The sequence below is a fragment of the Brachyhypopomus gauderio genome, chromosome 10 (assembly GCF_052324685.1).
Source record: "Brachyhypopomus gauderio isolate BG-103 chromosome 10, BGAUD_0.2, whole genome shotgun sequence".
Taxonomy (NCBI): domain Eukaryota; kingdom Metazoa; phylum Chordata; class Actinopteri; order Gymnotiformes; family Hypopomidae; genus Brachyhypopomus; species Brachyhypopomus gauderio.
The window spans coordinates 9,495,320-9,512,353 of record NC_135220.1 but is presented as its reverse complement, the minus strand read 5'-3'; the positions used below and the strand labels follow the sequence as shown (position 1 = coordinate 9,512,353).

The 17,034-nt window shown below is 45.2% G+C and overlaps 1 protein-coding gene across 19 annotated transcripts in view; it reads right to left on the bottom strand.

The window, feature by feature from the left end:
• Window positions 1-17,034, bottom strand: part of gramd1ba (GRAM domain containing 1Ba) — a 56,931-nt gene that overhangs the window by 25,615 nt on the left and 14,282 nt on the right. For 2 of the 19 annotated variants that reach the window (XM_077019307.1, XM_077019308.1), the window contains exon 1: window positions 6,992-7,917. The exons of 11 other annotated variants lie outside the window; for them this stretch is intronic. In XM_077019307.1, coding sequence (XP_076875422.1) covers window positions 6,992-7,014 — 23 coding nt within the window. In that variant the 5' untranslated portion in view covers window positions 7,015-7,917. Of the gene's footprint in view, window positions 1-2,892; window positions 3,241-6,991; window positions 7,918-16,469; window positions 17,016-17,034 lie in introns of those variants that run through there. 6 more of the 19 variants (XM_077019309.1, XM_077019304.1, XM_077019313.1 and 3 more) reach the window with 6 other exon arrangements.

The window sequence follows — 17,034 nt, the reverse complement described above, 5'->3', positions numbered from 1 at the left end:
TATGTAGTGGTACAAGCAGGTTTTAATTTGCATTCGCATCAAACCAGCGATCGTGTGTGATTGTCCCGAAACCATTTTGGTCAAATAGACACAGGCTGGAATTTCTACTGGTTTCACCAGTTATTTTCAAATATTAAAAGGACATATCATTAATATTAAAAGGGCATATTATTAATATTAAAAAAGGGATATTCCAGTTGCAGAGTGCAGTATTCAGCAGTGTTTTGTCCAAATCCTGCAGTTCTCAAACGTGTTTATTTAGTTTCAAGTTTGGAACAACACTCCTCTTGGCAAGTAGTAATAGACCACAGCCTCGTAAAGAGGGCGAGCGGCGTGGCCAGAACCCGTCCAGCGGTCCCTCCGTGTCCGCTCTGTCAGCTGCCAGGAATGGACAAGGGGCGACAGCTCTCCCCCGGCCTCTGGGCACCCAGGGACAGCACGGTGAGTGTGGTTCTGAATAACGAGGCTTTACGTGGAGGCAGAGGTGCCTCACGACCTGCTGTGCTTGTGGAGAATGTTGAGAATGCTAACAGTCCCTCAGACAGAGGCAGATGAGGAGAAGTGGTGGTTATAATAGCTCCTCACCTTTACTGTCCCGTTTATGCACATGTGTAATGATGACATTCATCCAGAGAAAAACACATATGTCAGTATCAATCAGTACACTAACAACAACCAGTATAAACCTAAATATAATTAAATACAGTGAGGAAAATAAGTATTTGAACACCCCATGACAAGTTCTCTCACTTAGAAATCATGGAGGGGTCTGAAATTTTCGTTTTAGGTGCATGTCCACTGTGAGAGACATAATCTAAAAAAAAAATTTTATCTGGAAATCACAATGTATGATAAAAAAAAAAAAAAATTTGTGTGTGATTTAGAGCCCTCAAACATAATTCTACACTAAAGGTTCTTGGAGCCTGTGTGTGTATTCATTACAAAACAAACAGTAGATCTTCCTCTACAAGGTGAAAAGAGTCACGCATTTCCGGAAGCTTCCATGAACATATCCATTGCATAAAGTGCCACTGGGAGCCTTGTGCTCAGGTCACAGATCCACAGGACGTGAAGTCGTGAGCTGCCTCAGCGTTTGGACTTTGATTAAGCTCCAGCAGGGTAACACGAAGCTCCTCTGTGACTACAACACAGGATCGTGTTCAGAGATCAGACCAGTTTTTCTTTTAAAACACTGTCATATAGGCTACGTCATCACCAAGATGACGTCCAGGGAGACAAAAAAACCCAACTTACTGGAAGGCAAATTTAAAGTTTGGAGAATTTGAAAAGGTTTATAACCTGAGAAACATGTTATCTCACATGACTAAGTATGCATGTACATTAGAGCAAAAAAAAAAAAAGAGCCCAAATGTCCAACGGTAAAACAAGAGCAAGAACTTTCAAACAATTACATACGAGCAGCTTAAACAGGTCCATACTGCTCCAGTCAGGGAGCGAACAGAGGGAGGGAGGAAGAGAGAGATGGAGTGAGAGAGTGAGAGAAAGAGGCCAAGATAAATTGGAAGAAAGAAGTAGAGAAATGGACAGAGAGAGGGAAAGAGGAAAGTAGGTAAAAGCAAAGGGCAGAGACAGAGATTGTGAGCAAAGAGATAGAGAGACGGAAAGATAGAGAGGGACATAAATTACATAGATGGCTGTGTGCATATATTTAGCATTTAGTAATGTGAACATTTATTTATTTTTAATAGGGAACTTATTTTTAAATTTACATCAACGCCAATCTTACCCCTTAACCATTACATGTTATTACATATAAAAATCATTTTTTATTTCCAAACTCTAGATTCTTGCTTAGCTTGTCAGCTCACTATGAAAATTTCAATGCAACAATATCTGACTTCAACTAACGAAAAAGGTGAGGGGTATAGATATCAATCAGTAAAGACGTGACAAAGAGTTTTGTGACCCCGTTTTGTTTATGAGAAGGTTTAGATTCGAAGGAGGTGACAACAGAGTTGGAGGGTCACAGTATGCCTGTTCCATATACTTATTCAGCTATACCACGATGTGTATGTGTGGATGATGACACACATTTACTTGTTGCAGAATGTTCATCACCACAAGAAACTGACCTGAAACATGTGGCAAATATTACACTGCATTCTCTTTTATTATGACACTATGAACTAGCTGATCTGAGAACTGTATTCAGCACAGCAAAACACGAAGCAGCATCAGGTATTATGAACTTAGCAAAGCAGACATATTTAATGTGTAATGGCTATTAATGTCATATTCCAAGGACAAACAAATCATTTTCATTCTATGTCCGGACGTCAACCAAGTTAGCAGTAAATGATCTGTAAAGTCAAATGTAAACAGCACCAAATTCTAATACATGCGTTAGGACCACCAGGATCCTGTCCCGCAGCTTTGGGTGGTTGTATCTTCAGTGTGAATGAACTGAAAGACAGACACCTATTCAAACGGCCACACGGCAGCATTAGCAGGGTAGTCCCCCGCGCTGAGTCCAGGTCCAGACAGGCTGTGCTGCTCAGCTAAAACCACGGAGATGGAGACCGCTTCCCCCACGCACAGCAGCCAGACGCAAATATGAATGATTATTTAGTGTGCTTGGTTAGAACGTGGCACGCTACCAATTGGAAAAGCTACTAACAGAAAAACAGCATGTTAATTAATTCTGCACCGGAGTGTTCTGCTGAGAGGAGGGGAAAACATGCTTACTCAATAGAAGTCCATCCCCACTATATCTCCACATGAAGACAGATGAGCCAGTGAACAGGGCTTGTGCAGCATGAGAGTGAGCAGCGATGATCCCCCCTCCCCCCACCGGACCCCTACCGGACCCCTACCGGACCCCACCGTGCAAACAATGACTGAGCTTAATGGTGATGTCAGATGTGGACAAACCTGGAAGCCATAAAGGACCGCGTAGAAGCACAAAGCTCCCGTTCTTCATTCATTCATCCAGCAGCCCCGAGGATGGAGGGATGGAGGGATGGAGGGGAGGGGGAGAGGAACCACCTCCCTGCGCATCACACAGCCGAGCCAAGAGCTCAGACGCACGCTGTCTCACACAAGCTTGCTCACTCGCCTCTTTATCTACATACGTGTCTCTCTCGCTCTCTCTCTCCATAAACATCTCTCTCTCCTTCTCTCGTTCCTTCAGTACAGGACTGATCACAGGAGGAGGAGGAGGAGGGCGTCGGCTTCTGCTTTGCATAATGGCTCCTGCTTTTTGCCGTAAGCTTGTCGGTCCATTCGGTATTCATGCTTTTCATGAATGGAAGCACACACGTCACCATGACGATGCAGGCTCCGCCTCCACTCCAACTCCCCCAGACCTCTCAGCAGCAGCACCAATCACACGTCCCCTTTACTTTTTACTTTTTTTATTTTTCTCTTTTTTTATCCCAGGGTCTGTTCACCACCAGCACTCTGGGGGACTATTCTGACTATTCTAACTGAATGCTTTAAGAGTCCATTTGTTTTGCATGGGTAAACATCGTATACCCATGTGATGGTGATATCTATATATACCATCACATTCAATCAGTTTAGTTTTCTTTGAATTGCAAACAGACATGTCATTAATACTATGGCCATTAATATTAAAATGTCTTGCCACTGGAAATTACATGTACTCAGTCCTGATGGTACGAAGGTGTTCAACAAATCAGTCAGCATGTCTTGGTTTCTGATTGGACCTATTAGCTACAAGTACTGTCGTACACAACTTCCACTGTAATGCATAATGATGAATGAGTGATGACAAATGATCCTTTAGTGCCAGTTATTTTATGGTTTATGTGTAGCACATCTAGATTGGTTGCAGGCTGCAGTACCACAGTTAATATCTGAATGGTCAAATCTCACTCTTTAATGTTTTGGTTTATAAGAGATGTGGTCTCTGCAGAGTTTCAGTATGATATTAGCCGCTTTTTTATTTGTAGAATGATAAGTCAGCACCAAAGGAGTCTTGCTGTCTTAACAGCAGATGTTTGTAGGTCAGTGCATCTCTGAACAGCTGCTGGACATGACAGGTCTGTGCTGACAGGTCTGTGCTGACAGGTCTGTGCTGACAGGTCTGAGTTGGTCTGCCCTTTATTAAAATAAAATGGCATTTGGTGTTTGCTGTTTCAAACTCATCCTGCTAAAAAGAGCATAAGAAATGAGCTCTAATTACCACAGCAGAAGGATTAGAGCTGAGGTCTTTCAGACCAGTGCAGCAGGGTCACGGCCCTACATCTCTGAAACTCTAAAACCACAACATCCATCAGCCGCTGCAGTAAACGTGAACGTGACGAAATCGACTTGGCAGACTAGAGAATGCTGAGGACAAAGTCCCCACGGCAACCACCTTCATGACAGCCTTCTCCGGCACACACACACACACACACATACACACACACACACACACACACACACACACACACACATACACACACACACATACACACACCATTACAAAACAAATATCCCCATCATATGCACAATCAATTATACTAACAGCGGATCCTGAAATCTTTGACCATCAACGATTGGATGGCCACAGATGTAACGCAATTGATTGTTTATTAGAAAGAGGTTGCCTGGATGCTATTGTGTGTGTGTGGCTGCGTACCCCCCCCTGGCACAGAACATATGACAGGACTCAGATCTGCCTAACGGGACTCTGATCTGGACCCTCACAAGGGGGGTAAGACCCTTTACATGTGCTGCAACCTGCAGGAGAAGTTGGCAACCTGCCATAATCCTGCAGGCACTAACCCTCAAACCAGTTTGACCACCAAGGCAGCAGGGGGCAGTAACTGCTCTCTAATCTCATCATTCTTCCACAACAAAGACAGTAGAATTATTTCATATTGCAATAAATATAGATGAATCACTCCCCAGAGGTTCTGGATCATCTTACATCGTAAGGCTTGTCATTGAGAATAAAAATGACAGTAAGTGTATGTCATTCACCATCATTACACAGTACTGTCTGTCTGCATATATTACACAGTACTGTCTGTCTGCATGTATTACACAGTACTGTCTGTCTGCATATAATACACAGTACTGTCTGTCTGCATATAATACACAGTACTGTCTGTCTGCATGTATTACACAATACTGTCTGTCTGCATATAATACACAGTACTGTCTGTCTGCATATATTACACAGTACTGTCTGTCTGCATGTATTACACAGTACTGTCTGTCTGCATATAATACACAGTACTGTCTGTCTGCATGTATTACACAGTACTGTCTGTCTGCATGTATTACACAGTACTATCTGACTGCATATATTACACAGTACTGTCTGTCTGCATGTATTACACAGTACTGTCTGTCTGCATATATTACACAGTGCTCTCTGTCTGCATGTATTACACAGTGCTGTCTGTCTGCATGTACTACACAGTACTGTCTGTCTGCATGTATTACACAGTACTGTCTGTCTGCATGTTACACAGTACTGTCTGTCTGCATATATTACACAATACTCTCTGTCTGCATGTATTACACAGTACTGTCTGTCTGCATATATTACATAGTGCTGTCTGTCTGCATGTATTACACAGTACTGTCTGTCTAGCACATTTAATCTCGTATGTTAAGTGATTTCAGATTTGTTAGCCAATGACAGCACACATAAAGTTTTCCTTTAAGGCAGCTCACGATTCCCAGAAAGCTCTAGCTGGCATGTTGCTGCTTTCATGACACTCTCCCTGGGACAGAGTGCAGCTTACTCCATCGCCTAGACCAGGAACATCACGTGTCTGACTGAATCGCCTGGCCAATGAGAAAGTGATGGGTTCAAACTTTGAGAAATGCTCAAAGGCCATAAGCCAGATCCTGACAGCAGACCGCCAGGAGACATTTTAAGACTATATGGGGATGAAAAATAAAAATAAGGTGCAGGTGACTTCTCTTCAGAAGGAAATTTCATAAAGAGGAAGACGGGCACCACTCGAGCATGCACTGTTCGTCATCACAAAATCGCTGAGTCATTCTAAGTCTCCTCTGCTCATACAGTGAGTCCGATATAAGCCGCTGCTTGCAAACACAGAACCGTTCCGGTGCCAATAGGGGCAGAGCATTATATAAATGCAGAGCTGAGCGCTGGTCTGTCACACACTAACCCCCCCAACCCACCCCTCCCTCCAGCAGCTGGGGAGCAGCGGAGCCCAGGGGGAGGGGGAGAGGGGATCCCCGCATGCCCCTGCCTGACAGACGTTTGGCTGGTTCCTACTCTGGACTCCTCTGCATAAAGGAGAAAACCTGCCAAAGTGCTAATCAGTTCATCTGGGTGAGCAAGAGGGGTGGATCACCGGTGAGAGCCGTGCTAGTTAGTTAGCTTGTGTTGAAGCACTGGCAATGTAAACAAACCCTCTGGTAACACCCCCAGCATCAGAGGGGCTGTGGGAACACTGCGGTGCATATGGGGGGGGGGTTCAAGTGGGGAGCGGGTGCAGGGTGGCAGGGTGGGGGGGTTCAGGTGGGGAGAGGGTGCAGCGTGGGGGGGGGGGGGTTCAGGTGGGGGGCGGGTGCAGGGTGAGGGGGGTTCAGGTGGGGGGCGGGTGCAGCGTGGGGGGGTTCAGGTGGGGAGAGGGTGCAGGGTGAGGGGGGTTCAGGTGGGGAGAGGGTGCAGGGTGAGGGAGGTTCAGGTGGGGGGCGGGTGCAGCGTGGGGGGGGGGTTCAGGTGGGGGGGGGGGGGGGGGGTTCAGGTGGGGAGAGCATTAGGGCAGCGAGGCAGCAGATGAACATCACATCCTGTGGGTCTCTCTGGGCCTCCTGCACCGGGCAGCACTGCACTAAAAATATCCATCAGCCGGCAGGATGAGGCGCACACACACAGACTCACAAACACAGGCACACGCAGGGAACAGCAGCAGTACCGCAGTGAGAGAAGACAGGAGAGGGGAGGGGAGGAGAGGAGAAGAGAGGAGAGGAGAAGAGAGGAAAAGAAGGTAAAGGCAGGTGCACCCTGGATGGCGGGGGAGGGAATGGTTCTTACCAGGCGAGCTTGAAGCCTTTCATTAGTGCGGTGCAGGCTGTCCTGTTGCCATAGCGTCGTCTTGCCGCTCGGCTCGCCGGGCATCCAGTAGCATGGCGGGGGGGGGAGGAGGGGACTGTCCCGAGCAGCTCGGCCCGTGCCCTGCACGGCAACGCAGCTGGAGACGCCTCCGCTAACACATCTCGCGCTTGCTAACAGCCCTGTCTGTCCTGAGCATTCGCAGTGATTAGTAGCTGCTTGTGTGCACACACTCACACACACACAAGCGTGCTCTCCAAAATGCTGCAGCCTCTCTTTCACTCTCTCTCAGAGCCCTACTGCAGATAAAAGTACGAGCCTCTTTTGCCGGTCTCTGCTGCTCACTGAGCATGCTCCGTTTCCTCAAAGCTCCGCCTCCTCCTGCTCTACACAGTCTGCTTCCTCTTCAGATGAAAGAATCAGATTCCTGCTCTCTCTTACTCAGGGTCCTCACTGGAGCCATGCATAGCACTCCAACACAATCCCTGTGTCCTGTTAGGAGAGATGCCTCTGGAGCAGGACGTGTGTGTGTGTGTGTGTGTGTGTGTGTGTGTGTGTTTGTGTGTGTGTGTGTGTGCACAACACATGACAGGATTAACCAGCTGGTCTTCAAATCCCTTAATGCAGGATATACAGAACACTCTGAGAATGGTGTGTGTGTGTGTGTGTGTGTGTGTGTAGTGTGCTCCTTCTGTGTGTGTGTTTGTGTGTGTGTGTGTGCGTGTGTGTGTGTGTGTGAGTCATGGCGCCCTCTAGTGTACCACAAGTCATAGAGCAGGAGGTCAACAACTAGCACAGCTCACTTCACCCACATCTCCCTGTACGCACAAGTGTCTATCTGTCCCCCCGCCAGCTCTAGTCATCTTATGATAGTGCACACATGCCATAATCACATCAACTGTTTACTGCTACATTAGGTGCAGTCTCCCCCCCCCCCCCCCCCCCCCCCCCCACACACACACACACACATGCACACACCACCTTTACACCCACACACAAACAAAACAACAAAAAGAAAACCCCCATTAAGCATGTATGTACACAATGGTGTTATTATCCAGGTGAGGATTGGAATCTCTCTCTCTCTTTGAAACACACACACACACACACACACACACACACACACACACACAGCCACACAGCTATAGCATTAAAGTGTATCTGAAAAGTAATAATTCTAAGACCTAGATGTACTGATAAGCACTTGTTTTATATACTGTAAAGTATGTCATCTGTATACGTATAAATTTCCATGCATATAAATAGCAGCCTTGCGCATCCTTAACCACCCGATATGTATGTATTGCAGAAGAGAGCGAATATGCTACACCGTCTTTCGCCCAACAGGGTCCTTCCTAACGCCAGACGGCGTGGTGCTGAACGGACAGCTCTCTTCCTGATCAGCCTGCGCAGACGCGGCCACGGTCACGATCATCTTAGCACAACAATATTCTTTTTGTTTTCTTCTATTATGCAGCAATGGGCCATTTCGCAAAGGTAAAAACATAGCACCTAGTCTAGTCTAGTCCAAATAGACTTTGTACTGTAGTCATTTTGAAAAGCAGCTGCACTTTACAACAGATTACGTGACAACCACGTGAGGAAACTCACCAGCCACAGACATAAGTTTTAAAACAATTATTCAAATAATAAAGCCACACGTTGGCTACAGCACGTGTCATTTTATAACAAGCTGAAGACCGTGACAAAGATCCAGAATGTCTTACAAGCAACCAGAGCCAGAGTGGCTAATCGGGAGATTCGGGAGGCGATGGGCCGGCTCATGTCAGTCTCTAGTTTGGGCCGATTGGGAGGGAAAAATAATTTTGGGCCGGATTTGGACATGAAACTCCCGGGCTGAAAAAGTGTCCCACTCCGGCCCTGCGCAACACACACAAAAGTCTTATACCCAAACACGCATAAACTCATATGCGAGGGGGAGGGGTTTGTTATATTTGTGCGCGCGACATCGCGAAGTCTCGTTTTTAGTTTCGATGACACGTTTGACCCGAGGGGGAGACACGCTTGCATGGCACGCGCTTACAGTATTGTACTTCACTACAATCTTAATATCTGTAGATTTAGGTGTAGGAATAAAAACAAGAATCTCATTAATCATTTGAATAAAACAGGTTGTAAATCTGGAGTCTTGCCTCGGTTCGAACTCGAGCGATTTCTTTCTCTGCATGTGACTGTGATGTTTATTTCAATATTACACAACGAGTCAATATTACACAACACACGTCACAAAGTTTATTATGGACAACAAGCATACTAGTTAGCCTGTATCGATAGTTATTAAATACTTTTTTCAAGTAACCTCCATAATATATTAAGCAGTAACGACTTCCTAAATTTTGTACACGCTCCATTAACTTGCTACGATTTTCTTGTTAGCTGTCAGTTTGCAGACCAGGGTAAATTTAGCATTACGTTTCAGGTATTATTGCACGATCAGGAACGAACGTTGGCAACTTAAACAACCTCAAAAATAAATGAGAATACACGCATTAAATAATGAGATTATAATGAGGGGCGTGAGACACATACTGTATCTGGAGACTCCAGACCTGACAGGCACTCGTGGTGAGCTTTTATTTATTGTGCAGTATATCTTAGACCTTACAGTTGTAGTATTAACGTGTAGCCTGCTGATGTTAAAACTAACGTTCAATTACTTTAAGTGGGCTATAATACCATCCTACCATATACCATATACCATCCTCTTTGTCTGGATAGCAGTGCCTAAATAAAGAATCTACTCCCAGCTCAGTTATTTTTGTCCAGATGTCTCATGTATGAAACATTTCAAATTTTGACTCATCACTCCAGAGCACCTAATGAATTTTTTTCTGCACCCCTATCCCCGTTTTGGTGCATAGTTGTTCATACATCAAATGGCGCTTTGGACACAATTCTTCAATGAAGATTTCTGGCTGGATTTTTCTGAAGGGTGAATGGTTGAACGTTTGCACTGGTCCCACTGGATTCTGCCCAGTTCTAGTTCTGAGCTGGGAACACTGCTGGACATCTTACGATTACGAAGGGAAGCAAACGTGATGCATCTTTCGACCAATGCACTAGGTTTCCGTGCCTGACTGCCGTGTCTAGGGTCTTTAACACGGCCCCATTTCTCTGTTCTTCAAAAGAGCTTGTACAGCACATCTTGAAACCGCAGTCTGCTCTGAGATGGTAGCCTGGGAGAGACCTTGTGTTTCTGGTCTAGTTGGAGCAGAGTTTTGCCATGGTGCATGCCCTGTGCCATCAGACTTCTACCACCTCACATTTGTAGCGGTTCGCCTGTTCCACCCCGTTTTAAGCCTCATATACAGCTGTTTCTCTTATAACTAATGACTGTTTTGACCTACATATGAAAATGATCATTATCACCCATTTGTTATAATCATACACCTGAATATAATCCTAGAAAATCCCTGACTTTGTGTAAGTGTACGTAGAAGAACTGATGCTGGCAAAACATAAATTCTCCTAGGTACACTTAAACAAAATCAGGGATTTTGTACAAAAACACCCATGTGAATTCCTTCATAAACCATGTACAAGTGTACCTAGAACAACTACTGCTGTTTTAAATACAAAGGCTGCTCAATAATGTTTTATTTTATTATTACTCCGTACGCGATTCTCTTTTGCCCTCCCTGTTCTCTCCCAGAGCGTTTTCCTGCAGACGCAGTACCCTGTGCCGACGCTAGGGAGCGCCACTGCAGCACCAAACCGCCGAGAGCCTCTCCATCCCGGCGCTCTCTGGCCATGCGGAGGTCGGAGAGGGCCGACCAATCAGAGAGCAGGGCTGAGAATCAGGTGATTTGGTGATTGTCATGCTCAGTTAGTGACCAGCGCCAGGGATGTGAGACTGTGTGGTTAATCCCACATGGACCCAAGTGCAAACACTGAAAATAAATCAGCTCCAGCTTGGCATGAGGGGATAGCAAAACACATTCTAATCATAAAAACAATGTAAACACATAAAACACATAAATAAACATAAAAAATAAAACACATACAATATGAAAACAGTAGCAATTCAGTAAGAACCACAACAATATCACGCAAATCACAATCTAATGATTGAATGTCTAAATGATACACAAATGTGGTAAAACTATCAGCAGGTGCAAGATAAATGCAAGAAAGACAACAAAATCAGAACCATCACACACTGTCATGGATTAATATGGACATAGCCATAAACACACATCACAGTAACAGTAACCACTGATATTATACCAAGCTGTACCAATGTAGAACTGGCAACTTTTATGACTAAGCACAAACTCATTTATTTATTGACTCATAGTAGAGTCATAACTAACTCTACTCATAGTAAACTAACTAGTATAGTACTAGTACAGGAATACTACTGTATTCTTTCTAAAGATGAGTGCGGTTTAATCTGTAATCAAGCCTCATGTTCCAGTGTTTTAGTGTTGTGAAAAGATTTGTGCTATTTTTGTGCTGGGTAATGGCATTTTGGCAGGTGGTTTAAGCTGGTTTAAGCTGATTTAAGCTGGTTTGAGGAAGGCTGAAAGCAGACCCCCTACATCGGACTCAAACACAGGTCTAAAAGGAAACAATCAGGAGGTCAGACCAGCAGCTGTGGCTCCCCAGCAGAGTGAAGGTCTCAGTTGCTGAGAAGATGCTAATCGACCACCTTACCATCCTGTTTAGAGAGCCGCTCATCTGACCCTTTTAATTGAGTCTACTCTTGCAGTAGTGGAAGAAGAAGATTTTGCCTGGTAGAATTTGCCTGGTCACATCCACAAACTCTATGGAACTTTACAGGTTAAGAGAAAAGAGAAAGGTACATGAACAAAGTGTAAATACTTTTTTTCATTTGAAAACACTGTTATGACATGAGACCAACACACAAAGTGTTATCTTTGTGTACGTTAACTTAAAACACTGTTTTGCACTGAAACCATATTATAAGCATTTGGAATGCTTGAAAATGCTGTTTAAGCATATCTAGATGCAAAATAATATTTCTGGAAGATTATTTACCTGATGGTCGACTTTCGGTTTTATGTTTACAGAGGCATTAAGCTACAATCTCACACATATCTGGAATTTACAACAGTCTGCTAGTGGGTGAGGGTATGTAAGTCACCATTATCAGAAAATAAACACTACACATTAATAAAAACCTTACTGTACCTGACCTACTTACACACACACACACACACTCTCACACACACACCCACCCACCCACACACACACACACACACACACAGAGAGAGAGAGAGAGAGAGAGAGAGAGAGAGAGAGAGAGAAGGTATATCGTGTTAATCTCAAATGAGATGAATGAATACAGTGGCTCATTAAAGATGATTCATGATGTGGGGTGAGATGGAAAATGAATCAGACCAGCTTTATGCTTCCTCCACATGGAAAAGCAGGTGTACACATTTGTGTGTGCGTGTGTGTGTGTGTGTGGTGTGTGTAGTGTGTGCATGTGTGTGTGTGTGTGTGTGTGTGTGTGTGTGTGTGAGGTATCTGATAGAAGTGTGAGATAACCTCAGTCTGCAGGTCTTGCATGAATCATCCGTCACGGTAATAGGACACTGGTATGGGTTTTATTCTCACTCTTTCCTTCTCTCTTTGTCTAACCCTAACCCTCTCTCTTCTATACGTGTCTCTCTCACTCCCACACACTCATTCCCTCTCTCCTATTCTTTTTTGCTTCATCCCTTTGTCACTATCTCTTCTCTCTTACCCCGTTTCCCTCTCTCACACTCTCACCCTTTGCTGTTCTGTACAAAACTCTAGAAATTGTGTGCGTGGGCGCCCCCTACAGGAGCCTCTGCACTCCTGCGGAGCTGCACTGACTCTGCTGGAGGATGGAAGAGTAGCAGCTGGTACCCAATTAAATGAGAGAAACATACAAGGTTGTAGGAGTCTGAGTCTTTTAGCACAGCTGTGATGTATAAGCCCCACCCACCTCTGCACACGCAAACAGATCCTTCATCCCTCTTCGTCTTCAGCAAGAGTCTAAAAATGTGTTTGTGTGGCAAGACAATGGCATGCAATTAAATCCATATATAGAAAAGCTTCAGCATATTGGTCTAAAATATGCTATTTATTTGCCTTTCATAAGTAAGCACTTTTTTGTAAATAAATGTATATTTTTTGTAAATATACAATAAACAATTGCTCACTCGTAATTCCACATAAGCATAAAATGGCTGTGTTGAATGCGGTTTAGTGTTTAAAGTGTTAAATAGCAACTGTAAAAAAAAAAAAAACCAGACCAACATCTCGTCCATTTCGGGCTTCTCAAGACGGTGGGTCATGGTGGAGTTGCAGCGGCAAACTTCATTTGAGCTTCAAACCATCAGAGGCTAATGTCACTGACTAAGATGTCTCTCCTACAACTGAAATGACAAAGGCAGAGGTAACGATAGAGGTAACGATAGGAGGAGGACAAGACCAAGTGTTGTGTCATAACAGTAGATACCGGAAGGCCAAGCTGATTTTCACATGACAACGCTAACAGATCTAGTTACATTACTGCTAATTAGAAGATGAAAGCACGCACACACGTCTGAGGAAGCCACCTGCTCTGAGTGAGCAGGCTGGTGTCATTAGTGTGTGTAAGGGAACAGGGCAGAGCAGACTCTGTTGAGCAGCAGAACATGACATCGCCTCCTGAAGGCAACGCCCCCTCCTGAAGGCCACGCCCCCCTGCTGGGAGGCTGGCTGGAGAAGATTGATGAAGATGAAAGCGTGGTGGCGGTGGCCAGAGTGGTACAGCCGTGTGAACCCGCCCCTCTCCTGCAGCGAGACCAACTGAAGGACCATCAGACGTGTATGTAGATGTGGGGTCTCTGCTGCCCTGTGCATCTATTCATTCCTCACTGTTAGTTCTTATGAAGCGCTCACAGCTCGGGGGAGTCACGTGTAGTGAGATCCTGCAGGGCAGGAAGCTTCTACACGCAAACTCTGGTATTCATATTTTGGTCATTCCACTGTCCAGTATGAACAAAACATTTATTGAAACAGAGCGCTAATATCAGTTGGGTGTGTGTGCGCAAGTGTGTGTGTGTGTTTGAGAATAATAATTTGGGCAGATTTATTGCTACTGCTGTGTAGGATGAGTGGGTCTGTCCAGCATCTCTTCGCTGCCTCCCTGTGTTCAGATGAATCAGCACTTTTACAAGCTGTTCACACATTAGGGAGCATGTAAATGTGACCTCAGAGTACCCACACACACACGCGCACACACACACACACACACACACACACACACACACACACACACACACACGCACACATACACACACACACACGCACACATACATACAGACACAAATGCGCGCGCGCGCACACACACAGACACACACGTGCGCACACACATGCACGCACACACCTTTCTTTAAAGCACCAAAAAGCTACTTACACCACAGTACGTTAAATACATTAACACATGCACTCCCAACCCCCCAGACTCACTTTGGACTCAATGGATGTGCCACACAACGACAAATATTAGATATGAAGAGATACGCTATACACTGTACTGCATGTTAATCAGTGTTGTGCAGCAGAGCAGTAAGGGTTTATTTACATATAAACACACTAAATAACACAAAAACATGCTGTGATAAAGGACTGAAGCAAATGCACATTTATATTCAAATAGGGAGCAGGACTTTGATATCTTGGCCATCACCTAGAAGAACACAGGTCTGGGTCTTTTCCTCAAGGCAAAAGACGATGAGCATGATAAGGGCTTCAAACAGCGAAACCTCATCAGGATGTCACCTGTCTCCTCTCACACTGACACAACAGGAGCCCCGTCGACACATAATTGAACCTGTCCTGGATCACTCGGACAAGGTGGGGAAGAGCCAACGAAGGAGGTGGTTGGGAGAATAACAGACTCCTTTGTTATGGGAGCAAACACCTAGCGCTCACCTGGCTGAGCCGGGAGAAGATGACTGACTCGGAGCAGAGGAGCACAAACGCTGTCATGCTGCTACAAATGAATTCACACATTAGAGTGTCTGTCAAAGGCTGCACGTGCGTGTCCTGCGTGGCCTGAAACCTCAGCACTGCTCTGATTATGATGGTGAATCGTCCCTGCAGCGTAGCACCACTGGGATTAACCACAATTACAGTCACTGTGTCTAACAAATGGAAGGTTGTGGTTGACCGGAGGCAGAAACACGTACAACACACATGAGCACACAGTTCGCAGAGAAACAGCAGACAGCACACACAGGGTTATTATCGTTAACAGAAAAACTATTTACTCGTTAACAAATAAAAAAGTTCAGTACAACACAACGTGGCGAGACCAGAAGCGACTGACGAGCAGATGTAGCTGGACCGGCCATCTAAGAGACCAAAGAACTAGTGTCTCACGTACATGGACGTGTGGGCAGAAGTGGAATGTCCAATTATATGCACCTGATTGTACTTTTAGACTTTATATTTGATTGATTTTTATCAAAACCTTGTTATATTTCTTGTCACCAGTTTATATAATAAATGTTCAGGATTCAAACTAAGTAATAATTAACTATTACATTTCTCGTTAAATTAATGAAAATTGAAGAAAACTAAATAAAAGTCAAAACCAATTAAACTTTCAAAACTATAATACTGACACACACACACACACACACACACACACACACACACACACACACACACACACACACACACACACACACACACACACACACACACACACACATTTGCTCATATCCCACTGCATCTTAAACAGGTCCATGTCGTCTCGAGAGCCTCGTGGTCCCCATCACCTACATGACTAATTCATCCCACAGCTTGCCTTCCCTGGGCTGGAATCAGGGGGGAGTGTCAGATTGCTCAGCCCAGCCACGGTGAGCCTTGCTGGGGCTTCTAATGGCCGTCTGCCCTCATACTACTGCTGGCTCTAGGATAGATGTCAGGCACACTTACATCCTAACAGTAAAACCTGATGAAGGTCATGGGATGTAGACCATGAAAATAATTTAGTAATCTGCAATACTGACACAAAATATGTAAATAAAAACATAAACAAACATGGTTCAGCGGATTTACTTTGAACACAAAATGTTACGGAACTTATCAGTCGACTAAATAATGCAAACATTAGTATTAAACACTGAATACCAAGAAATCGAGAAGTAGTAAACTGAGTTATGTTCATATTTCTAATGAGAACATTTATTAATTTGTGTTTGCCAATTAATTTAGTCCAATACAGATCTAACCGCACCATTTCCTCATGAGACTGTGACTTTCACGTCCATTTACATCCGAGCAACTCCCCGTCCTGCAGATCCTTACTTACCAGGATCAGGAAACACTACCACAAAAATGTGAAGAGATGTAGAGATGTATGTTTTCCAAGCAGTACAATCAGATCAACCTTTAGACCATGACTGACCCACCAGAACCCCCAGAGGGGAAGAGAGCTGCGTGTACTCACGGGTCCTTGCGAAAGTGCAGTCTCTTCCTGAGAGTGGACACGCGTGGGTGGCAGCCCAGTTTGACGGGTGAGGTGCGGGACGCCCCCCCCAGGGCCCTGCTCTGCACCATGGTGCCCCCCTCCTCAGACGCCCACCCGGGGACAGGGGCCAGCGTACAGGTCCGCCCACAGCACTCTCACCCTAGTCCTTCATCACTCTACCTTCCTCTTCGGTCCCTCTGGGTGCCCACAGGCTCTCCTGCCTGTGCCTGGGTCTGTACAGGCCTGTACAGACCTGCAGTCAGGCTACTCTCTCTGCTAACGGCCCTCTAGGAAGGCAGAGCTTCGCTCTGGGAGGCGGCGGCTAACTACTGAGACAAATGGAAGGAGGAGCTACTATCATGCAACTGACAGTGTATGAGCAAGAGGGGGCGCTAGAGAGTCAGACAGAGGGCTGGCAAGAGAGGGAGGGAGGGAGAAAGAGAGAGAGAAAGAGAGAGAGAGAGAGACAGAGGGAGAAATAGAGAGAGAGAGGGAGAGAGAGCAAGAGAGAGGGGGGGAGGGAGAGAGGTAGAGAGAGGGGGAG